General features: G+C 43.0%; 1 protein-coding gene across 1 annotated transcript in view; it reads right to left on the bottom strand.

The window, feature by feature from the left end:
* pcdh15b (protocadherin-related 15b) overlaps positions 1-26,438 on the bottom strand; it is an 843,531-nt gene that overhangs the window by 325,496 nt on the left and 491,597 nt on the right. The window contains exon 21 of the mRNA XM_068053265.1: positions 2,927-3,232. Within this exon, the coding sequence (XP_067909366.1) occupies positions 2,927-3,232 (306 nt within the window). The remainder of the gene's footprint in view (positions 1-2,926; positions 3,233-26,438) is intronic.

Raw genomic sequence — 26,438 nt, 5'->3', positions numbered from 1 at the left:
AATGCTTTACTGTACCTGCACTTTGTTCTGTCTGTAGTTATCACAAAGATATCATGGCCCATGATGTGCAGAGAGTAACCTTTGTTTCCTGGAAACTAGGCTTATTTGGTAGAATTCTTGTCTTTGAGTCTGAAAGTTGTGGCTCCAGCTGCATGCCCAGATTTAAATACATAATCTAGGTTGACACAGTGCAGTTCTGAGAGACTGCTGCATTTTTTGAGGTGCTGTCTATCAAGTGAGGCTTTAAACCAGGGTTGTCCAGCATACAGCCTGTGGGCCAGGATCCAGCCTGCCAAAGGTTTCTATCCGGCCCATGGATGTAAACAGTACCCAGAGCTGTTCCTCATCCTTGCCAGGGCTCCGTGACTGGAGATGAGAAATTTCCTTTGTCTTCTTCTTGCAGACCGGCCTTTTTAAAAACATTGCACTGTCAGTTTCACAGCTGACAGCTGCTGACAGCAGGAACATCCATTTCCCTAACTTCGGATAGATTTGGGGTTTTTTAAAAGCCCACAGGAAAACCCCGAATCTGTCCGAAGTTGGGGAACAGCTGTTACTGCTGTCAACAGCTGTCAGCTGTGAAACTGACTTGCGATGTTTTAAAAAAAAATTAACCATCTGCTGAGCGTTCCCGCTCTCTGCAAATGTTAGAGAGAGAGAGGAAAGGGGAGGGGGGTCAGAGAGAAAGGGGAACAGAGAGAGAAAGAAGGCCAGACAGAGAGAGAGGGAGGGACAAAGAGAAGGAGGGACAGAGAGAGGGACAAAGAGAGAGTGGGACAGAGAGAGAGGGGGACAGAGAGAGAGAGAGGGGACAGAGAGGGAAGGGGACAGAGAGGGAGGGGAAAGAGAGGGAAGGGGACAAGAGGGAGGGGAGGCAGGGGAGGGAGGGGGAGTCAGGGACAGAGAGAGAGAGGGAGAAGGAGGGGACAGATAGCGAGAGAGAGAGGGGGATTACAGTGAGAGAGTGTGTGATCAAGGAAGTGTCAATAAATTAGTCTTCTCATTTGAAGCTTCTTCAGAAAAATGTTGCTGTTTTGATTAATAGTAAGATAAATTTTAATGCCTTTGTCCTTCCCAAATTGTCTCACCAGCCCCCTACGTAAGTCACAAATTGTAATGTGGCCCCCCCACACGAAAAGGTTGGGCAACCTGCATTATACCAAGGGTTCAATTTTCATTCGGCTGTGGAGTGGGACCAGAGGAAGATGGGCCTGCAATTTCCCACTACCAGCCAGCATTCCGGTCTCGTACCATGGTTCTGCCTCCAGATAATTTTCACGGAAGCAAGACCAATTAAAGGCTCTAAGAGGCCACTCTGGACACGCTGACTGAAATTTTCTAATTGGCATACGAGCCACCCGCTCCCCCACCTCCCCCACCCCTCGCTGCGGCCAAAACATGGCCAAGGGATGGAAGCAGCCTCCTGGCAGAATAGCGGGGATCCAGCGCTTCATCTCGCTAGGAAACATCCCCCCCCAACCCCCTCACCCTCCATGGCCATAGGGCTACAGCTGCAGCCACTGGCCGTCCACTGGAGAGGTTGCCCCTCCATAATGACAGCTGTGGCCTCTTTGATGTTAAAAAATTGTAAAAGCTCTTCAGAGGGCGCCTCCATCTTCAGGCACCCTCTCTTTCTCCTACTTACATCGGCAGCTCCCTACCTCTGACAGCGGGACTGCCAATCTCTCAGTACGTCTTCCTTCCTTCCCCTTTGAATAATGGTGGCATTGAAGATTCCTTTAAAATCAAGGCTCACTGGGATGCAGACATTTACCTGCATTATTCTGTCTGTTTGCATACTACCTGCATTTTGATGGAGTAAAACCCCTTTCATCTTACAGAGAGTATTTTATTGTGTCCAAGATCCTAAGACCATAAATCAAAACAATTGACTTACCATTCATGAGAAGTGGGTGAGTTAGATGGTTCGCTGGAACTCTAGCACATACTCTTAGCTGACACTTAATTGTACTGAGAAAGTGTTATGTTGTTGGAGGTGCCATTTTTCAGGTAAGGCATTAAACGATGGCCTATTGTGCCTCTTCAGATCCCATGGAACTTTTTTTGAAGAGGAGCAGAGCACTTTCCTAATATCCTGGCCAACATTCATCCCACAATCAAAATAACGAAAATAGATCAACTGGTCATTTGTCTCAACTACCATTTGTGGAACTTTGTCACAAGCAAATTGGCTATCATGTTTGTGCACAAAACAAATAACTACACTTCAAAATTAATCCATAGACTGCAAAGCATTTTTGAATGTGTTGAAGTGTGAAAGGCGCTGTATAATTGCAATTCTTTCACTGGGAGTAAGTTCTGGGCTAAAGTTCTCCTTTGGCTATTTTAAATAACATTGAAAAAGGTGAAGAAAATACAAAGGTTAAAAATAGATCATATTCAACAATGATTTGAAGCATCTTTATTGTAAAATGAACAGAAACTACAGCCATTATGGGAAGCAAGCTGAATAATAATTAATCAATTTTCTTTGGTGTTACTCATAAGGAACAGGATATGTTGGGCTAGGGCTGAATCCAAGTTCAGTGAATAGAGATGGTCATAAGCCCTATAGACTGACTGAAACCCAGGAACTCAAGCACACGTGTGGAGCAAACAAGTTGCAGCAAATGTCTAGGGAGGAGTGAGGCTGTTGGATTGAATACGGAGAACCTGGATGCGATCAGTGGAGTGGAGAGAGTGGGTTCAGAATCATCCTGGAGTTCATGTAATGCTATATTTGTTATGATTTTCACTTTTGATTGGTCAAGGCACTTTGGTTATAATAGCACTTATCTACAACTGTATTAATAGTTCATTCAGAGAAATTACCAGCAGCTTCTAGCCTTATGCTTTTCTTGCAAAATTATTTACAAAACTCTAAATGCAGTTCATTCATACTAAAGATTAGTTTTGTTTGACTTACCTGTAACTGCAGAATAACCATTCCAGCTGCATTGTTTTCTGGTACAGAAACTACATAGGTGGATTGTGAGAATACAGGACTGTTATCATCAACATCAAGAACTCTGATTGGTACAGTCAAGGTTGAGCGACGAGGGTCCACTGCACCATCTGAAGCCTCTACAAGCAGATCATACTTATCTTCTGTTTCTCGGTCCAATGACGTCATTGTGTAAATGCTACCATTTGATGTTATTCTGAAAAGGCTATTGAAGTTTGCTAAGCTGTAGCGAATTTGCCCATTAACACCAGCATCTGGATCAGTGGCCTGAGAAGAAGTAACACAGGTATTTTAATGTGGTCGCAGTTTAGACAAGACATTTCAAAATGCATTATTCATATATAACAATATGATATTTAACATGTCGTATTGAAATTATTGATCTAAAAAGGCTTCTTGCTTATTCACATTTTGAATCCAGATAAGTTAAAGCATGAGTGTAAACATATGCAAAGCAAAATCACCTCTCTATTTGTGTCAGAGGAGCTGTTTCTCAATAAGCAAGCTATGGAAATCTACATTCCCTAGCATTGTTTCTGTGTTCAATAAGTAAAGGGATTGCAGAGCAGGGAAAGGAGCACTTAAAAAGCAGGCAGAACATGTCCAAAGATTAAAACTCTATTCAGCTTTAACATTAGAAGAACAAGTCTACTGTGCCAATGTTAACTTTACTATATTGCCTTCTACAGCCATCTTTGTAATCTCTGTGGGTGAGATTATAGATTTATGCAGTTAATTTCATTGTTGCACATTGATTGTGCGAAAAGAGTTAGCCCACACGCTCATTTCAGATCTGTGCAATTTTACTCAGTGCAGGTCTGTGTATTTGGGTGTGTTAACAACTAGTGTGCAGCTAGTGCCCGCAGCTGCCGGCTAAATTCAAAGGAGGCCTGAACTTGAAAATTGTTTGGACCTCCAATTGCTGCCTTTGCAAAGGTGGTGTAGTCACTCTGCCCATGTTGTGCCCTTTTCCAGCAGGAGCCTGAAGGCCTCTTCAGTTTATATTGTGTGCAACAATTCAGCAAAGGTGGAACCAGAAAGAAAATAGCACTGTCGATATCTACAAAGGAGAATTGCATTTGATTTAAATAGCCCTTTTTGGTTCTGTGCATGGAACTAGCAAAATGGGCGAGGTAGTCGTCTGGAAAATCACAGTGTTGATAAAATATAAAGATATCTGACCACAAATGTAAGACATCAAAAAAATTACATCCTTCAGAAAGATTTGAAACAAATTTCATTCCATTGGCAGCTTCTGCCAAAGTTGAAGTGGTGAAAAAGTATCAGACAAAAATGAAGGGAAAGAAAACTAAATTGTGGAGACATAAATAAGAGTTGTCTACTCCCTCGGTTGGATGTAAAAGATCTCATGTTACTATTCAAAGAACAATCAAGATTTAACAGATTTAACAGAAGTGCTGTAAACTAAGGCATGAAACATTCAAATTTGTTTCTCTTTAAAAATTCCATTGTCTTGGAGCTTTCCCTTCTCGCCATTCAATGGTAGGGAAAAAGTACAATCCTGCTGAAAAAGGTGTCAGATATTTATTTAAATAAATTGTATGCATTCTGCTGTCTTCCTGAAGCAATGCCACAAAATGTGTACAGCTGGTTCCACCTTTGCTGAAATGTGTACGGCACCTTGGTACACATGCTGTAGTCAGAAAATTTTAAGAAAAAGAATTGGGTGCAAAACTCGCCGGTCCGATTTTCTGATTTCCCGATATCCATGCTATATTTCCACACTAAGGCAGATGATCCAAAAATCTACCTTCATAGCTTGTGTGATGCCTATGACGTAATTGAATAAAGGTTCTGAACATGGACATATGACACTACTGCATCTCTTATTTCCCTCAACAAATAAAGCCATTTACATCATGTTGAAATAATCCATATGACTTTGACAATATTAGAAAAGATTGATCAGGTTTCAGTGGAAGGCATGGATAGTGAAATATTGGCCATTAATTTCAGTAAAATTTTCATGCCTCTATTAATTTGGACTAGATTGACAGATATTGATCACAAAGTCACATTCTTGTGGTCCATATCACAGATAATTTTCATGGTATTTTGTTCAATATTCATGGAAGTGGATCTGGTGGCTATAAGGTCATCCTCAGCATTATATCTGGACTATGATTACAGCATTTCTGGAAAATCAACTCAGGTGAAGTTGAGGTGTAGCTTGTGCGGAATACCAAAAGGGAGTGATTTCATGGACCGTTGAATAATCTTTCTCGGTTTGGAGCAGTGTCATTATTGAGTTATTATTCAATAGCTGTTCTGGGATATTGGTCAGCTACTGTGTAGAAATATATGAATAGCATCAGGCTAGCTAACAGGCAACAGAGTAGGTATAAATGGGCCATTTTCTGGTTGGCAAGATGTAATGATTGGTGTGCCACAGGAATCTGTACTGGGGCCTCAACTTCTTACAACTTATATAAATGATTTAGATGAAGGGACCGAAGGTATGGTTGCTAAATTTGCTGATGACACAAAGATAGGTAGGAAAGTAACTTGTGAAGAGGACATAAGGGGGCTGCAAAGGGATATAGATAGGTTAAGTGAGTGGGCAAATACCTGGCAAATGGAGTATAATGTGGGAAGGTGTGAAATTGTCCACTTTGGCAGGAAGAAGAAAAAAGAAGCATATTATCTAAATGGTGAGAGATTGAAGAGCTCTGAGATGCAGAGGAATCTGGGTGTCCTAGTGCATGAATCACAAAAGGTGAGTATGCAGGTACAGCATGTAATTAGGAAAGCTAATAGAATGTTCTCGTTTATCATGAGGGGAATTGAAAACAAAAGTAGGGAGGTTATGCTTCAGCTATACAAGGCATTGGTGAGACCACATCTGGAGTACTGTGTACAGTACTGGTTTCCTTATTTAAGGGAGGATGTAAATGCGTTGGAGGCAGTACAGAGAAGGTTTACTAGACTAATACCTGGAATGGGCAGGCTGCCTAACGAGGAAAGATTGGACAGGCTAGGCTTGTATCCGCTAGAATTTAAAAGAGTAAGAGGCGACTTGATTGAAACATATAAGATCCTGAGGGGTCTTGACAGGGTGGATGTGGAAGGGATGTTTCCCTTGTGAGAGAATCTAGAACTAGGAGTCACTGTTTAAATTAAGGGTTCGCCCATTTAAGACAGAGATGAGGAGACATTTTTTCTCTCAAAAGGTGGTGGAAGCAGACTCTTTGAATATTTTTAAGGCAGATGTGGATAGATTCTTGATAAGCAAGGGGGTGAAAGGTTATTGGGGGTAGGCGGGAATGTGGAGTTGAGGTTACAATCAGATTAACCTTGATCTTATTGAATGGTGGAGCAGGCTTGAGGGGCCGAGTGGCCTACTCCTGCTCCTAATTTGTATGTTCATATGCTTGTATGCAGAATTGAAGAGATCAAGAGTGTCTTGCAAATCGGGGGCAGAGTGGGCAATGACACTGTGGTCATCCGCAAACTGTAGATCATGTATGGTATGGTAGTCAGTTTAGTTTTGGCACGGAGGTGACTGAAGTTAAAGAGTTTTCCATCCAGGGGGTATTTAATACTCACACGAGGACAGCTGATCTTTCATGAGATGAATAGCCACCTTCAGGTAGATTGTAAATAGTATGGGGACTATAACACAGCCTTGCTTGATCCCGGTTCACATTTTAAAGGTGTCGCAATCATACCATCATGGAGCAATTGCAGGATTGTAATGAAGTTTCTTGGACATCCAAATCTTTGGAGCACTATCCACAGAGCCTTGCAAGTCAAATGCTTTGGTCACGTCAATCAAAGGGGTTGCACCCTCTCCCCACCCGCCCCTCCCAAAACAACCTCACTTGCCCTAGACTCCGACCTCCCCCACTTCGCCAGGGCCTAACTGATTGTCCCTGGCGAGGCTCGACCCCCACTTGCCTGTTTGGAGGCCGACGCCCATTGTCCTCTTTTGCTGGGTGCAGTCCCAGCAGTGACCACCACTCCCAATGGTACTGATGGGACTGAAGAGCTACCAGTCCTCTGATTGTCCAGCAACATTTGGAGGTGGGAATGGCATGTGGGCCTCGTTGGCCAGGCCAGCATTTATTGCCCATCCCTAATTACCCTTGAGAAGGTGGTGGTGAGCTGCCTTCTTGAACTGCTGCAGTCCATGTGGTTTAGGTACACCCACAGTGCTATTAGGGAGGGAGTTCCAAGATTTTGACCCCACAACAGTGAAGGAATGGTGATATAGCTCCAAGTCAGCAGGTGTGTGGCTTGGAGGGGAACTTGCTGGTGGTGGGGCTCCCATGCATCTGCAACCCTTGTCCTTCTGGGTAGTAGAGGTCATGGGTTTGAAAGGTTCTGTCGAAGGAGCCTTGGTGAGTTGCCACCATGCACCTTGTAGATGGTACACACGACTGCCATTGTGTCGGTAGTGGAGGGAGTGAATGTTGAAGGTGGTGGATGGGGTGCCAATTAAGTGGGCTGCTTTATTCTGGATGGTGTTGAGCTTCTTTAGTGTTGTTGGAGCTGCACCCATCCAGGTAAATAGAGAGTATTCCATCACACTCCTGACTTGTGCCTTGTAGATCGTGGACAGGCTTTGGGGAGTCAGGAGGTAAGTTACTCACTGTGGAACTCCCAGCCTCTGACCTGCCCTTGTAGCCACAGAACTTATATGGCTAGTCAAGTTCAGTTTCTGGTCAATAATAAGCCCCAGGATGTAGATAGTGGAGATTCAGTCATGATCATGCCATTGACTATCAAGGGGAGATATTAGATTCTCCCTTGTTGGAGATGGATATCGCCTGGCACTTGTGTGACGCGAATATAACTTGCCACTTATCAGCCCAAGCCTGAATGTTGTCCAGGTCTTGCTGCGTACAGACACAAACTGCGTCAGTATCTGAGGAGTTGTGAATGGTGCTGAACCTTGTGCAATCATCAGTGAACGTCCCCACTTCTGACCTTATGATGGAGGGAAGGTCATTGATGAAGCAGCTGAAGATGGTTGGGCATGATGGACCAAATGTCTTCTCTGGTGCTGTAGATTCCTATGGTCCTTTGGTTACACATTAGTTTTAACCTCATTTATCTTTCATGAACAAGGGCATCAATAGGTCATTGAAATGGCCAGTTTGTTCCCACACAGAAGAAAACCACTTTTGTCAAGTAAGTACACATATGTTTCTTGCAGGAAAATGCACATTAGCATGTTCAACTGTCAGAGCACATGCTGTACTTGTTTCAGTGGCTGATTTCACTGTCCAACTCTGACTGTTCTGATCACATGATCAAGGCAGGGATTAGCATCTTCTCAAAGTTTATTCAACATCATAGCATTCTGAATTACATGTAAGGGGAAGAAATGAAGGTCGACTTCATTGAGATCAGTTTCTGTATATCTTTCTGCTGTTGACAGCTCAGCAGAAAAAAAAAAATCGATAAAATAATTCCTTTCCAGCCGACAAGTGTGGTGATCAAAAGCTGGTCATTTCAGTAGCCATTATTTAATATGAGCCACAGGGTGGCTTTGATGAAAGACCATTAAAAAGTAGTACTAATGGCTTGTGGTTAGTGACAATGATGAAGGTCTGACCATAAAGATAGGAATCAAAATGCAGATAATCCTACACCAAGGCATAAGTTTTTCCCTTGGTCAGAAAACGTCGCAGTTACATGTGTCAGAGCATCTTGCTGGTGTACGCAAATGTGTAGATGTGGTCTTGCATTTGTTTTGTGTTAAGACTTTATTGACGCACACAACAAGCTCAGTCTTCTGTGGGTCAAGCTGAGCCACTTCAGTCTCACACAGAAGTTTCTGTTCAAAGTATCAAGGGCTTCTGTTTTGGCTTCAATGCTATGACAATTGATGAAACCAGGATGCCATATTTCTACTTTCTGAATGATGGTAAGGGCTTCCATTTGTGTCAGTTCTTCAACCAACACATGAAGAGATGCACAGTTTCATTAAGGAGTAGCTTCACTTGGAAAACTGTAAGATATTTCTTTAAGATTTGACCTATACATACATTCATGAGTTTGTAAGCTACCTGGATAAGATTGAAGACATTTATATTGTTGTAGCTCGGCAAAGTGTCATTGTCTTACGCCACAATATGAAATTTGCCAGTCTTATATCTGACTTCGAGACTGAAATTTTCCCCAGATTCATAGAACCAAGTATGGCATGTATAAATGCTTATGACTATCACTAGTGTTGATGAGAATTCTTAGTTGACGTTTGGATTTTTTGCAATATTTTGAAGCAATTACTTTGTATCCTTACCATCAGTGCAATGTCTGAGTGTGCATTTTTTATAGATATCTATCAATATATATACTATGAAAATAGTATGCCAAAAACATCTTCTGTCAAGTGAATTCCACACTTCCTATACCATAATTCAACATTACACATTGCCATCCTATTTTTGATTGACTAAAATGAGAAAAGAGAAAAATAAATCTATAATTAGGCCCACTATGGAAAATCTAAAAAGCAGATATTCTACCAATCAAATCAGTCCAAACCTTTTTACTGTCATTTTTCTTTCAGCTTGCTGACTACACATAGCTGAAAATGCAATATACATTCAAAGTCTTGTACTTCCTGTCAATATTTTTCATGATAAATTCTTAAAGATATAAAACAAGCTACTTACGTACATTTCTCATGTTGTAATGACATCCTCCCAAGTGCAGGCATTTCAATGCCACCACTAATTACAACATGGCAAGCTTACATAGGCAGTTTCCATTATAATTATTTACAATAGAAAAATTAAGGACAGAATCATAAGTCATAAGATCATAAGAAATGGGAGCAGGATTAGGCCATTCGGCCTCTCGAGCCTGCTCCTCCATTTAATAAGATCATGGCTGATCTGATTGCGGCCTTAACTCCACTTTCCTGCCTATCCCCCATAACCCCGGACTCCCCTGCAGGTCAAAAATCTGTCTAACCCAGCCCCCCCAACCAGGAATCCCCCCCACCACCACCCCAGGCCCTCCCCACCCCTATCACTTCACACAACCCCTCCACCAGACCCTCCTCCCCCAGGCCTGTCTCTCCAGGCCCTCCTCCTCCCCCAGGCCTGGGTCCTCCTTCCCCAGGCCCAGCCCTCCTTCCCTACTCCCCTTATCCCCAAGGCCTGCCTCTTCAGGTCCAGCCAGACCACGTTAACTCTGTTTCTCTCTCCACAGATGCTGCCAGACCTGCTGAGTATTTCCAGCGCTTTCTGTCTATTTCCACTGTTCCCCTACAGCAATTCCAAATTACATCAATTGCATTGGTTCAAAAGAACAACCAATAGAACCACAGAGAGAGTCAAAGCAATATAGTATGTCACACAAAAAAGAATAAATACAAGTGCACGGTGCGTAGAAACAAAATCATTTGAACTCACCAAAATATGTCAATCGCACAACACAGTATCACAATATATAAACATAAAGCGAAGATTTACAGAACATAGGAGCTGGAGTAGGCCTTTCAGTCCTTCAAGCCTGCTCCGCCATTCTAGGTCATGGCTGATCATCTACCTCAACGCCATATTCCAGCACTATCCCCGTATCCCTGATGTCATTAGCAACTAGAAATCTATCAGTCTCTGTCTTGAATTTACTCAGTGACTGAGCTTCCATCACCACCAATTCCACCAATTCGAAAGATTCACCACCCGCTGAGTGAAGAAGTTCCTCCTCCTCTCAGTCCTAAATGGTTTGCCCTTCATTCTATGTCCCCTGGTTCTAGACCCCACGTTCAGGGAAAACATCCTTTCTGCACCTATCCTGTCTATCCCTTTACGAATTTTATAAGTTTCTAATGAGATCACCTCTCAGTCTTGTAAACTCCAGAGAATACAGGCCTAGTCTCCTTAATCTCTCTTTATAGGACAATCCCACCATCATAGGAATCAGTCTGGTGAACCTCCGCTGCACTCCCTCTACGATAAGTATATCCTTCCTCAGGCAAGGGGACCAGAACTGCACACAATATTCCAGGTGCGGCCTCACCAATGCTCTATTCAATTGAAGCAACACTTCTTTGCTCCTGTACTCAAATCCTCTTGCAATAAAGGCTAACATACCGTTTGCCTTCCTAATTGTTTGCTGCACCTGCATGCTAGCTTTCAGTGACTTATGAACAAGGACACCTAGTCCCTTTGGACATCAACACTTTCCAATCTCTCACCATTTAAGAATTACTCTGCACCTCCGTTCCTCCTACCAAAGTGGATAACCTCACATTTTTCCATATTATATTCCATCTGCCAGGTTCTTGCCCACTCACTCAGCCCCCAGCCTGTCCAAATCCCCTTGAAGCCTCTTTGCATCCTCCTTACAATTCACATTCCCATCTAGTTTTGTGTCATCTGCAGACTTGGAAACATTATAATTGGTCCCCATGTCCAAATCATTGATATAGATTGTGAACAGCTGGGGCCCAAGCACTGATTCTTATGGTACCCCACTGGTCACAGCCTGCCAATCTGAGAATGACCCACTTATTCCTACTCACTGTTTTCTGCCTGTTACCCAATCCTCAATCCATGCGAGTATATTACCCCCAGTCCCACGCGCTTTAATTTTGCTTAACCTCCTAGTGAGACTTTATCAAAAGCCTTCTGAAAGTCCAAATGCACCACATCCACTGGTCCCCCCCTTATCCACTCTGCCAGTAACATCCTGAAAAAACTCTAACAAGTTTGTCAAACATGATTCCCCCTTCATAAATCCATGTTGACTCTGCTCAATCCTACCATTATTTTCCAAGTGTTCAGGAATCACATCCTTTATAATAGATTCTAATATTTTCCCTACTACCGACATCAGGCTAACAGGTCTGTAGGTCCCTGCCTTCTTTCTCCCTCCCTTCTTAAACAGTAGGGTTACATTTGCAACCTTCCAATCTGCAGGCACCATTGCAGAATTTATAGAATCTTGAAAGATGTTCACCAATGCAGCCACTATCTCTGCAGCCATCTCTTTCAAAATACGAGGGTGAAGATCGTCGTGTCCCGGGGATTTGCCAACTTTCAGCCCCATTAATTTCTCCAATATTACTTTTTTACTAATCTGAATTTCTTTCAGTTCTCTCACTAGATCCTTGGATCTCAATTATTTCAGAAATACTACTTGTAACTTCCTCCGTGAAGAAGACACAAAGTAATTATTTAGCTTCTCTGCCATTTCTCTGGGCTGAATTTTAGAAGCGAAAGCAATGGCAGCCAGCCCGTGCGGGCCGCACGTCACCCGCCACTGCAATCCTAAGCACAGCGGCTCATTTAGATAGCCGGGGCGGGCCGCACCACCCGCTCCCCGCCCCCCACCCCCCACCCCCATCGATCATGTGGAGGGTGACACCTGTCAGTCCCCAGCAATGGCGTCAGCTGCCTTTGTGCAGGTGCTGACACCATTTTTAAAGGGCTTTAAGTCCTACGGTTAAATTTTAATATTTAAAGCCAAAGTGAATGAAAAAAAATTAAATACATTTATTCTGCCCCTCTCCCACCCCCAATCACAATTAAATTAATTACTTGCCCTCTCCCCTGCATAACACTTACCTTGTCCACCTGACCCCCCCACCCCCCCCACCCAAATTGCATAAACTTTAACCAAAAACTTTTCCCATCATCCCCGAAACCAATGATGTTACTTTGACCTCGTTCCCCCACCCCCACATTGAGAAACCTATCTCCTTCCCCCTCCCCACAAGCGTTCCGCCTCCTTTCCCCGTACAGGGATCTGAAGGCTTGGGAGTGCCGGCCAGCGGCAAGAAGATGGCAGTGGGACAGAAGACAGCAACAGAAGTATGATTAATTCATTCATTTCCATTTATTTAAATATGTAAATGGGGTCCCATTGCCAAATGGCGGGGGCTGCCATGAGGCCTCGCCGCCACCGGCAATATCGGGCTGGGCCCTCCTAGCGTCGGAGTGCATGGCGGCCCTCTCCCGGAGGCATTTCTTGGCTCCACCCCCTTCCACAAACCCTGACATTAGGGGGTCTGTAAAATCCACCCTTCTATTTCCCATTATAAATTCTTCAACACAGAAGTCCTCGACATCCCCAGCATATACACCCTACTGAGCCAGCGGCGCTTGAGATGGCTTGGCCACGTGAGCTGCATGGAAGATGTCAGGATCCCCAAGGACACATTGTACAGCGAGCTCGTCACTGATTTCAGACCCACCGGCCATCCTTGTCTCTGCTTTAAAGATGTCTGCAAAAGCGACATGAAGTCCTGTGACATTGATCACAAGTCGTGGGAGTCAGTTGGCAGTGATCGCCAGAGCTGGCGGGCAGCCATAAAGGCGGGGCTCAAGTGTGGCGAGTCGAAGAGACATAGCAGTTGGCAGGAAAAAAGACAGAAGCGCAAGGGGAGAGCCAACTGTGTAACAGCCCCGACAACAAATTTTATCTGCAGCACCTGTGGAAGAGTCTGTCACTCTACAATTGGCCTTTATCGCCACTCCAGGCGCTGCTTCACAAACCACTGACCACCTCCAGGTGCTTACCCATTGTCTCCCGAGACAAGGGGGCCAAAGAAGAAGAAGAAAAAGAAGAAGAAATAAATTCTCCTGTCTCTGCCTGTAATGTCTTTGCTAATTGTTTCTTTTTTACATACCAATAGAAGCTTTTACAATCCATATTTATCTTTCTTGCCAGTTTACATTCATATTCTATTTTCTCTTTATTAATTTCTTGGTCCTCCTTTGCTGGATTCTAAAATTCTCCCTATCCTCCGGCTTATGACATTTTTTGAGCAACTTTATAAGCCTCCCCCTTTGATCTAATATTATCTCTCACTTCCTTTGTTAACCACAGCTGACTCACTTTCCCTATTGGATTCTTTTGCCTTAAAGGAATCTATGGTTTTTGAAAACCATGCATTAATTCTTTAAATACTGGCCATTGCCTATTTACTGTCAAACCTTTTAATGTCTTTTTCCAATCCACCATTGTCAACCTGCTCCTCATACCCTTGTTTAGATTTAAGACCCTGATTTCAGATTGAACTACATCTTTTTCAAACTTAATGGAAAATTTTATCATACTATGGTCACTTTTCCCTAAAAGCTCTTTTCCCATCAGATTATTAATTAGTCCTTTCTCATTGCATAATACTAGATCTAAAATAGCCTGTTCCCTAGTTGGCTCCTCAACAGATTTCTCCAGAAAACCATCTCAGACATATTCCAGGAATTCTTCTTCCGCAGCATTGGTGCTCATTAGATTTACCCTATATGTAGATTTGCGTCGCCCATGATTACTGCATTGCCCTTGCTACCTGTACTTCTAATTTCCTGATTTATACCATGCCATTCATTACCACTACTGTTTGGTGGCCTATAAACCACTCGTACCAATAATTGTTGTTCCTTGCTATTTCTTAGCTCTACCCAAACAGATTCTACATCCTGTTCTTCCGATCAAAGATCCTCTCTCACTAATGCACCGATTCCATCCCTTATCAGCAGCACTACCCCTCCTCCTCTTCCTTTTTGCCTGTCCTTCCTAAATGTCGAATATTCTTTCGTATTCAGTTCCCAGTCTTGGTCACCCTGCAGCCATGTCTTCATAATGGCAATTAAATCATACCTGTTTACTTCTACTTGCACCATCAATTTACATACCTTGTTGCGAATGCTGCGTACATTCAGATAAGGTGCCTTTAATTCTGCCTTTTCACACTATTCTGTATTTTGACCCTGGTTGGTTCTCGCATTTGTTTCTGCTACTTTCCACTTTCATTCACAGCTTTTCTACTTCCCGTAACCAGCTTTGTTTTTCTCCGATCTGAATTCAGTCGCAGGTTTCCAACTCCCTGACAAGTTAGTTTAAACCCTCCCCAACAGCAATAACAAATCTCCCCGTGAGGATATTAGTCCCAAAACACAAATAAATAGAGTCTTCATACACAAAAATCCAAAAAGCTATCGTAGATATTGGAATGCAAAAATTGCCAATAACAATTAAGCAAGAAATAAAATAATGCAACACTAACTACAAGTTTAAAGAAGAGAATGCATACGAAACACCAAATCACAAATATTCGCCACAGGAACAATATGCAATGAAACAAATCACAACAATTAAAATCACATTAAAAACCATTAATTTACAATTACAGTCATTAGCAAATGTAATTTAATTAAATGTTTGTAAATAATTTCTGTAAGCAATTTAATCTATTTCATTCATTCATTTATTTTTAAATCAATATTCTATTTACTCTGAATAACTAAAATATATTATATATTATTCATTACATCAAATAATCCTCATGAACCTACAAGGGTAATTTTCACCTTCACTCCTTGAGGAGGTAGTCTTATGAAGTAGTTTGCCTGACCATTGTAGAACCTACCCAGATTTCTAGCCAGATTACTGCCCCTACCCACAGGCTTCTCAGGAGCTGTTATGGTAATCCTGATGAGCCTTAATTATGTCATGGGACCCCATGTTAAACTCCAGAAAGCTTGTTATGGAAGGATAATGTGCAGCCTATCTTTACTTCGTTTCATATTTATTGTACAGAGTAAAAGGATTACAAACAAAGAGCTCCTCACTCAAAACCCTTCACCAGTCTCAGTAAGTGTCTGCTTCTAAGTGCTCAAGTAACACTCCAATAAACACCCTCCACCTACATACAATTAAACATTTGATACACAATTAACAGATTCCCTTCTTTCTTTTATAATACAATGTGGATTAACAGGCTCAAATCAATCAATTCCCTATTATGTACAAATTATTAATATGCTCAATGTACATTTCAAAATAAATCTAAATAAATTCCACATTGGGCACAAAGTATTACATTGTGAATTGCCCCTCCTCTAGCACCCTTGACAATTTCTTTGTACTAGTATTTCTTTTTGTGAAACAATCGGAAAGCTGATGACTTGCATCTACCCATTTAAGTTTGGAGATTTCCTTTCTCTCCAGCATTTGTTTCAATCCTGCAAGGTCAATATGTAGTCTTTTCTCACTCACACTGCATTGTCCCACAAAGAACCATTATCCACAGAACATTCAATGGGTATCCTATTTTCAGTGTGTCCCTTGTTCAAAATTTCACACAAACTATTTGATAAATAGACCCCCGTACCCACTGCCTCCACAAGACCCAGTGTTTACGCAGCTAAAGTGCTTTTCATAACTCATTTTATTTTCTTAGCCTCCCAAGCTAAAGGACAACATTTCCCATTTTTACCTATCAGAAATATTATGAAACCAGCTGCACTCGAATACCCATCAGCAAGATTAGAATGTGAAGCATCACTAAAAATTAGTAGCGTCATGTTCTTTGGGTCACCGAAGGATGGGAACTTCAGTACGCATTTCTCCAGATTTCGTTTTTTTGATGTTTTATTTGTCCTTAAAACATACTCAACTTTCGGATGTTTCATCATTGTGCTTAACTCTAGCACATCAAAAGTAGCATCGGGCCTAGTCTGAGAGCACAACTAGTTTAAATGACCAATCAAGTTTCACAATTCCTCAGTTTCTGCTTTTAATATATCGGGCTGGATTCTATAGCGCCCTCGATGTCGGGATCCGTGGCGGGGGGAGCATGAAGATGGCACCAGATGAGGCCTGCCACAGACCTCGACGCCTGGCCAGATATTGCCGGCAACGGGACTGCCATTTCAATATTTAAATAAATTAAGTCACCTGAATTAATGAGTCTCCCATCGCCTCCTGAAATCCCGCTGTGATCTTTACCCTGCTGGCCAACACTGCCATGCCTTCGGATCCCCGTCCGTGGAAACGGGGCGCAACACTAGTTGGGAGGGGGGAGGAGGTTAAGTTTCTCAATGCAGGATGAGGGGAATGAGGTCAAATGAACTTCCTGGGTGTAGAGGATTGTGGGAAGGGTTATAGTTTAAAGTTTATACAGTTTTGGGTGGGGGGGAAGGTCAGATTGTGAAGGTAAGTGTTTTGGGGGTGAAGGGCCAATAATTAATTTAATTGATTTTGGGTGTGGGAGAGGAGCAAAAGAAATGTAGTTATTTATTTTACTTCAATTTCATTTTAAATATTTAAATGTCCTGGTAGGGCTGACAGCCCTATAAAAATGGCATCAGTGCCTGTGCACAGGCAGCTGACGTCATTGCTGGGGACAGACAGCCCGCCCCCTCCACGTGCTTGGAATCGCAGCAGCTCTTTGGCGTATGGCCTGCATGGGCAGGCTGCCATTTTTTCGCCCACCACTGATTTTGGCAGCAGGCTTATATAATTCAGCCCATCATCATCTTTCTGTGATGACCTAACACGATTAACCAGGATGGGAATAACACTCTCTAAATAGATTGTTGATTTAAACGTATTCCAGACTTAATCTGCTTGATATCTAAACCAACATATTTAAAGGCTCCACAAGCTTGACTCCCAATCTTAAATTCTGCCCTAATCATATGAATAACATTTCTCAAAATCCGCAGTACCACGCCATAAGCAATTATCAATGTGCATCATGAAGGTGCCTGAAAATTTCCCTTTATGATACCAATAAAACATTGCAGAATCTGCTTTTAGTTGAACACAACCAACATATGAACATTTGAGGTACAACGTGGATTGTTTCCTTCTACCAACTGCTCAGATTCTGACATTTTGTAATCAACCCGATCAATCGCGAGGAATGAACCTTAACAGTTTGATTTCCATGCTTGATAACTACTGTCTTACCATCACAAATGATTACCTTTCCAGGACCCTTCCATTCCCTATGACCCTCTCTTTTATAATACACATAGAAACATAGAAAATAGGAACAGGTGCAGGCCATTCAGCCCTTCGAGCCTGCTCCACCATTCATTATGATCATGGCTGATCATCCAACTCAGTAACCTATTCCCGCTTTCTCCCCATATCCTCTGATCCCTTTCGCCCCAAGAACTATATCTAACTCCTTCTTGAAAACATACAGTGTTTTGACCTCAACTGTTTTTTGTGCTGGCAAATTCCACAGGCTCATCACTCTCTGGGTGAAATAATTTCTCCTCATCTCAGTCCTGAAAGGTTTACTCCGTATCCTTAGACTATGACCCCTGGTTCTGGACTCCCCCACCATCGGGAACATCCTTCCTGCATCTACCCTGTCAAATCCTGTTAGAGTTTTATAGGTTTCTATGAGATCCCCCCTCACTCTTCTGAACTCCAGCGAATATAATCCTAACTAACTCAATCTCTCCTCATATGTCAGTCCCGCCATCCCAGGAATCAGTCTGGTAAACCTTTGCTGTACTCTCTCTATAGCAAGAACATCCTTCCCCAGATAAGGAGACCAAAACTGCACACAATATTCCAGGTGTGGCCTCACCAAGGCCCTGTATAATTGCAGCAAGACATCCCTGCTCCGGTACTCAAATAATCTTGCTATGAAGGCCAACATACCATTTGCCTTTTTTACTACCTGTTGCACCTGCATGCTTACCTTCAGCGACTGGTGTATGAGAACACCCAGTTCTCATTGCATATTCCCCTCTCTCAGTTTATAGCCATTCAGATAATAACCTGCCTTCCTGTTTTTGCTACCAAAGTGGATAACCTCACATTTATCCACATTATACTGCATCTGCCAAGCATTTGCCCACTCACTTAAGTTGTTCAAATCACCCTGAAGCCTCTCTGCATCCTTCTCACAACTCAAAATCCCACCCAGTTTTGTGTCATCTGCAAATTTTGTCTATAATCACCCTTTTCTCCTTACTATTTATTATTGTATCCCCCTCCCTGATCTCGACACCTACATTGTCCTTCTCCACAGTGAACACAGATGAAAAGTATTCATTTAAAACTTCACCGATATCCTCCAGCTCCACACACAGATTGCCACTTTGGTCCCTAATGGGCCCTACTGTTTCCCTGCTTATCCTCTTACCCTTAATATACTAATGAAATGCCTTAGGATTTTCCTTTATCTTGCCCGCCAGTGTTTTTTCATATCCCGTCTTCGCTCTCCTAATTAGTTTTTTAAGTCCCCCCCTACACTTTCTAAACTCCTCCAGTGCCTCTGCTGTTTTCAGCGCTCTGAATCTGCCATAAGCCTCCTTTTTTTTTCTGATACAATCCTCTATATCCCTTGATATCCAGGGTTCCCTGGACTTATTGGTCCTACCCTTCATCTTAACGGGTACATGTTGGCTCTGAACTCTCACTATTTCCTCTTTGAATGACTCCCACTGGTCTGATGTAGACTTTCCTACAAGTAGCTGCTTCCAGTCCACTTTGGCCAGATCCTGTTTTATCATACTGAAATTGGCCTTCCCCCAATTCAGTACCTTTATTTCCGGTCCATCTTTGTCCTTTTCGATAACTACCTTAAATCTTACAGAGGTATGGTCACTATCCCCGAAATGCTCCCCCACTGACACTTCTACTACTTGTCCAGCTTCATTCCCTAGGATTAGGTCCAGTACTTCCTCTTCTCTTGTAGGACTTTCTACGTACTGGCTCAAAAAGCTCTCCTGTATGCATTTTAAGAATTCCACCCCCTTTAAGCCTTTTGCACTCAGACTATCCCAGCTGATATTAGGGAAGTTGATATCCCCTACTATTATTACCCTATTATTTTTACACATCTCTGAGATTTGTCTACATATCTGCTCCTCTATCTCTCCCTGAGGCACAGTGTGGCTTTCGTGCAGAGAGATCGACCATTGACATGCTGTTCTCCCTTCATCAGATACAGGGGAAATGCCGCGAACAACAGATGCCCCTCTACATTGCTTTCATTGATCTCACCAAAGCCTTTGACCTTGTCAGCAGACGTGATCTCTTCAGACTACTAGAAAAGATCGGATGTCCACCAAAGCTACTAAGTATCATCACCTCATTCCATGACAATATGAAAGGCACAATTCAGCATAGCGGCACCTCATCAGACCCCTTTCCTATCCTGAGTGGCGTGAAACAGGGTTGTGTTTTGGTACCTACACTGTTTGGGAGTTTCTTCTCCCTGCTGCTCTCACATGCGTTCAAGTCTTCAGAAGAAGGAATTTTCCTCCACACAAGATCAGGGGGCAGGCTGGTCAACCTTGCCCATCTAAGAGCGAAGACCAAAGTACGGAAAGTCCTCATTAGGGAACTCCTCTTTGCTGACGATGCTGCTTTAACATCTCACACCGAGGAGTGTCTGCAGAGTCTCATCGACAGGTTTGCGGCTGCCTGCAACGAATTTGGCCTAACCATCAGCCTCAAGAAAACGAACATCATGGGGCAGGATGTCAGAAATGCTCCATCCATCAATATTGGCGACCACGCTCTGGAAGTGGTTCAAGAGTTCACCTACCTAGGCTCAACTATCACCAGTAACCTGTCTCTAGATGCAGAAATCAACAAGCGGATGGGAAAGGCTTCCACTGCTATGTCCAGACTGGCCAAGAGAGTGTGGGAAAATGGCGCACTGACACGGAACACAAAGGTCCGAGTGTATCAAGCCTGTGTCCTCAGTACCTTGCTCTATGGCAGCGAGGCCTGGACAACGTATGTCAGCCAAGAGCGACATCTCAATTCATTCCATCTTCACTGCCTCCGGAGAATACTTGGCATCAGGTGGCAGGACCGTATCTCCAACACAGAAGTCCTCGAGGCGGCCAACATCCCCAGCTTATACACACTACTGAGTCAGCGGCGCTCGAGATGGCTTGGCCATGTGAGCCACATGGAAGATGGCAGGATCCTCAAAGACACATTGTACAGTGAGCTCGCCACTGGTATCAGACCCACTGGCCGTCCATGTCTCCGCTTTAAAGACGTCTGCAAACGCGACATGAAGTCCTGTGACATTGATCACAAGTCGTGGGAGTCAGTTGCCAGCGATCGCCAGAACTGGCGGGCAGCCATAAAGGCGGGGCTAAAGTGTGGCGAGTCGAAGAGACTTACCAATTGGCAGGAAAAAAGACAGAAGCGCAACGGGAGAGCCAACTGTGTAACAGCCCCGACAAACAATTTTTTCTGCAGCACCTGTGGAAGAGTCTGTCACTCTAGAATTGGCCTTTATAGCCACTCCAGGCACTGCTCCACAAACCACTGACCACCTCCAGGCGCTTACCCATTGTCTCTCGAGACAAGGAGGCCAAAGAAGAAGAAGAAGAAGGTATCTCTCCCTGACTGTTTGGAAGCCTGTAGTACACTCCCAGCCAAGTGACTGCCCCCTTTTTGTTTTTAAGTTCTACCCATATGGTCTCATTTGAGGAACTTTCTTCGATATCATCCCTCCTTAGTGCAGTAATTGATTCCTTGATCGACAGTGCAATACCACCTCCTCTTTTACCCCCTCCCCTGTCACGCCTGAAGATTCTATACCCTGGAATATTGAGCTGCCAGTCCTGCCCCTCCCTCAACCATGTCTCTGTGATAGCAATAATATCATAATGCCATGTGCTAATCAATGCCCTCAATTCATCTGCCTTACTAGTAAGACTCCTTGCATTAAAATAGCAATCCAGCCTTGCATTTTTCACTTGTGGCTTAACAGGTCGATATTTCCTCTGCTTTCTAGACTGACTCTGTTTCTCTTCTATATTTGACTGTGCATCACCCCTTACAGTAACTCCATTCTGTATCCCCTTGTTTCCTCTTTGGTCGAGATGTAACCCATGTCCACATATCCACTTCATTCTTCCACTGGTCATATGGTTCAGAATCAGAGAACATCAGAGGGTAATCATACCCTGACAATTTACACTTGCTTTGTGCCATATTTTCCACAATAGCCCATGAGATTTTAATTTTCTATGTAAAAAAAATTGCCTGTTTCCAACCTTCAGCTTTCGGCAACCATTATCTGCTACCATGTTAAATTCCAGAGAGCTTGTTACGGAAGGATAATGATAGAGCCTATCTTTACTTGACTTCACTTTGATGTACAGAGTAAAATAATTTCAAACATGTAGCTCCTCACTCAAACCTTCAGCAGTCTCAGTAAGTGTCTGCTTATAAATGCTCAATTAAGACCCCAATTAACACCCTCCATCAGCATATAATCAAACAACTGATACACAATGAGCAGAGTAATACCCCATGGGATTTCTATTTATCAGGAGGTCCTCACCTGCCTGTGCTGAGAGCATTGGCTAAATCTGGTAAGTACACAATTCAAATGGTGGCAGGTGGCAGAGTGTAGGGAAAGCAGCAATAGGTCCTCTACTGCTATTTTAACCCCATACCCACCATGTTCCCTTTATGGGGGAAAGGGTTACAATTGGAGCTTATGTATTTGACTCTTAATTCATTCTGAAGTGGCCTAGTAAGCCATTCAGTGGTAGAGCAGTTACTTTACATGCCAAGTACCACCTTCTTTGGGCAATAAGGATGAGCAATAAATGCAGTGTTGCTCATATTTGGAGAATAAATGTTTTAAAAAGTCAACAAGGCGAATAATAGAATGTTTTGCAATCGGGGTTCTATGTTGGTAAGTACCATAACCAACATTATTTCTTCACATCAAACTGTTATGGACAGATGGAAGGCGATGTGGGCGACTTCCACTTTTCACCTCTCAACTGACTGCAGATAGTATTTTAAAAAGTGTTTTAGACTCTGAGGGCTGAATTTTATTCTCCAGCCGCCAAGAGCAGCAGCGGGCGAAAAAATGGTGGCCCACACGCACGGGCTGCACGCTGCCATGCCACTGCCATCTAGCCTGTAGCGGCTCATTTTCATGCGCAGGGTGGTCTTCCCCACATACTCCCACCAATCACGTGGCAGGGGCAGGCTCTGCAATGCCGGCAACGGCGTCAGCCGCCTCTACACAGGTGCTGGCGGCAATTTTAAAGGGCTGCCAGATCTGCACAGAGAGCGCAAAGTTCAACCCTGGAACACCCCCCACCCCCCACTACACTGTACATAAATGTGTGGACCGTTACCCCCCCCCCCCCCCCACCAATACACAGAAAATAAATGGTAGCCCCGTTTCCCCCCACCACTAAAACACTTACATTGAATAGTTGACCTCTCCCCCCACCAACTGCACAAAGATCGCACTACTGCTGTGATCTACCGGTCCCCCCCTCCACGGAGCCCAACGTCAGGAGCTCAGCAAAATTCAGCTCTGAGTGTTTAAGGATCAAATAAATAGACAAACGACAGGTTTTCTCATGGGTTAAAAAAGAAAGATAAATATTTATTTTTCACAATAACCGAAAAATGTTCTCAATCACTCATGACCTCAATCAATCATGCATTCACGCACACACACGCATACATGTGTGCGCGCGCGCACACACACTCATACACACATACATGCGTGCGCGCACACACACACACACACACTCATACACACACACACACACACACACGAAAAGATAGAGAGTAGAGTGGTAGCATGCAGTTAGAGTTCAATTGTGGTGAAAGAGCTTGTTGTTTTAAGAAAACCTTTTGAAACTTTTTGGGAAGAAATCTTTCAACAGTAAAGGCCTGAAAGTTTTTGGCTTAAAAAGGATGAAGTGTTGCAAGCTCCTTATTATCCATGGTGGAAATCCTGGTTCAATTTCACAGGTGGGGGAATTCCAAAGTCAGCTTACAGTTTCTCTGCTGCGGTAGTGAAAAGGTGTTATCAGCAAGGCTCCTGCTTAGATGGAACTGTCTCACAGCTGTTCTGGCTGTGGAAGACCTTCTCTGACTGTTCTCTTCTCTCTCTCCAGAGAGAAATCTTTTAAGATAGAAACTTGTCAGGTTGGAGTGTTTGCCAGGTGACTAAGGGCTATCTCTCCTAGGGTGATTTGTACAATGTTCCAGGATATGGGAACCATTGTTATATGATTGCATCTGAATGTGGTTCATTCTGATAAATAGGTGTTACTTCACACCTATTATTTTGGCCTTGGCTTCGGAGTCAGTCCATCTGTAACGTTTTTGTTAGCTCCATTCCTGCAGATATGTTAGCATGGAATGGGCTGTTTTCCATTTCAGTGTTTTTTTCCCCAAAGCTAATTCAGACATAGATAATGGGCTGGATTTTAAGAAGCCCTTGACGCCATGATCCATAGCATGGGGCCTGGAGATGGCTCTGGATGAGGCCCGCCATGGACATCGACGCCAGCAAGGCCCGGCCCGGCCCTGCCCGATCCTCCCAGTAGCGGCGAGGCTCTGTGATGCCCCACTGTTGCTGGGCGATGTGACCACACTTACAATATTCAAATCAATAAAATTAATTAATTTAAATATACTCACCCGCGATCTTGAGGGCTGGCACTCCCATGCCTTCAGATCCCGATCCAGCAAAATGAGACACCACACTGGTAGCGAGGGGTGGAGGAGGTAGGATTTTCAATAAGGTGAGGGGGGGGGTGGGGAATGGGGTCAAATACACATAATGGGCGTAGGGGATGGTGGGAAGGATTGAACCTTAAACTTTGTGCAGTTTGCGGGGGGAAGATCAGTTGTTAAAGGTAAATGTTTTGGGAGGAAGGGCAAATAGTTAATGTAATTGTTATTGGGGAGTGTGTGAAAGGGGCGTTGGAACTTCATTTAATTTTGGGGGGGGTTCACTTTAAAAATTTAAATATCCCGCCTGGGCTGGCTTCCCTTTAAGAATGGCCTCAGCGCCTGCACACATGCATCTGATTCCATTGCGGGGGACAGAGAGCCCGCCCCCGCCACGTGATTGAGGGGGTGAGCAGGCAGCCCCGGCTGTTTAAATGAGCTGCCATGCTTGAGATCGTGGCAGATCTTTGGCGTGCAGCCTGCACGGGCAAGACACCACTTTTTGAGCTCTCTGCCGGGATCGGCGGCGAGCTCATAAAATCCAGCTCAATGCGTTTCGTCTTCAACAAACAAATGTGTGCATTGACAATACAGAAGGGGTCACCTGACCTCTACTCCATTTTACTGTGGCACAGGTGTGTCCATTTTCTTGCGGTTCAGTTCAACAATTGACATTTATTTCATAATTCCTCCAGTTCATTTCATATTTCATCATTACTCCCTTCATTAGCATGACAAAACTATTGGAAAACAATTATCTCTTGAAATAACACTTTGTTTACTTGATTACTGATAAACAAAAATCCTCCTTGTATAATTAATAGTTAATAGATATTTTACCACTGTTTCTTTTTTTTTCTTTAACATTTATGCTCTATAATCCAGTTGTTAAGACCTCTTTCAGATTTGGTTGAAGTGCATTTCAGATCCACGCAGGTCAATTAGACATACACTTCTTTTGATCTTTTAGGTAATCCTCATAATCTCACTTTTGGTGCCATTTCAGATTCTATTTGACATTTTTACATCCTTGAGGTATGTCAGTATCACTGTTATTCACCCTGATTCTGTCTGCACTGCTCCATTCAGAGGCTACTGGTTATGGGTACTTGGTGAAACTTGTTAGGAAAGCAGAATATTGGCCCAAAGGGTAAATGTAAATGTTGTAACACTCTACCCTCTGATCTTGCCCAATAATATATATCCTTACGTTTCTTTTACCGTCAACTTCTAGTATTTCAGTACCTTGGTAAATTATTCAGAATTCTCTGTATAAAATGAATGATAGCAGAAAGTGAAGAAACTAAGAGGGGGAAAAGGTAAATGGAATGAGATCATAAAAATTGAGAGAATAATGGAATGAAATGTAAAGAAAGTGATAAAACGTGTGTAAATAATTCAGAGAAAAGCTTGTGGAAAAGTATAAACTTAAAAATGGAAAGGAAAAATTATGCATTCTAATGCAACTAACATCATGGTCTCAGTTTATATATATTCATTAAAAAAATATTTCAACCATACTTATTAAACAGTACCACATTTTACTTTGATGAATTCAGAAATTGAACCTCACAATCCAAGAAAAACACAGACTTCAACAAATACTAGTTTAATCAAGCTATCAACCATGGGTTAACAAGCTAAAATCACTGTTAGCAATTTCCAGATTACAGGGCTGAAATTTCAAGGTGTCACCTTCCAGCAAATGTCTCACTGTCGGTGAGCACAAGACAGAAAATGAAGGCTAGGGTATCCCTGCCCACAAGTCTGTCTAATAAGGCTCTGCACAGGGAATGCAGCCAAGGAATTTTGGATCTCATATTGAACAGATTAAATGCAATAGTCAATTGTTGCCATCTGTCTTTTGAAAGATTGGACATGATTCTGTATTTTTAGCTTAACTTGCTACTACTTAATGGCAAATTATCAGAAACTGATTTTACCCAGCTTTCTATCCCCATTACTAATTGCACTGGGTTTACCAACAAAGGGGTAAATCTTATTTTTATCACTCTCACAGAAGATGTGTATATTGGAAATTCAGGACTGAATTCCTGAAAGGGGTAAGATCTGTACATAGCTCACGGCTTGGAGCTCTAAAGGGAAAAAAAGGCCCCAATGTTGACATAGTGATGGCCCATTTTCCATAATTCACATTTTAAAATAAAAGAATTGAACTAATAAGGCAAGCTAGCCCAGAATCAGCTTAAGATTTGGCAGGGGATATAAAAATAGCTCAAAATGGTAGTTTCATGTCATCTTAATT

Source organism: Heterodontus francisci, chromosome 20 (assembly GCF_036365525.1).
Source record: "Heterodontus francisci isolate sHetFra1 chromosome 20, sHetFra1.hap1, whole genome shotgun sequence".
Taxonomy (NCBI): Eukaryota; Metazoa; Chordata; class Chondrichthyes; order Heterodontiformes; family Heterodontidae; genus Heterodontus; species Heterodontus francisci.
The sequence above is the reverse complement of the archived record's forward strand: the minus strand, read 5'-3'. Positions and strand labels throughout refer to the sequence as shown.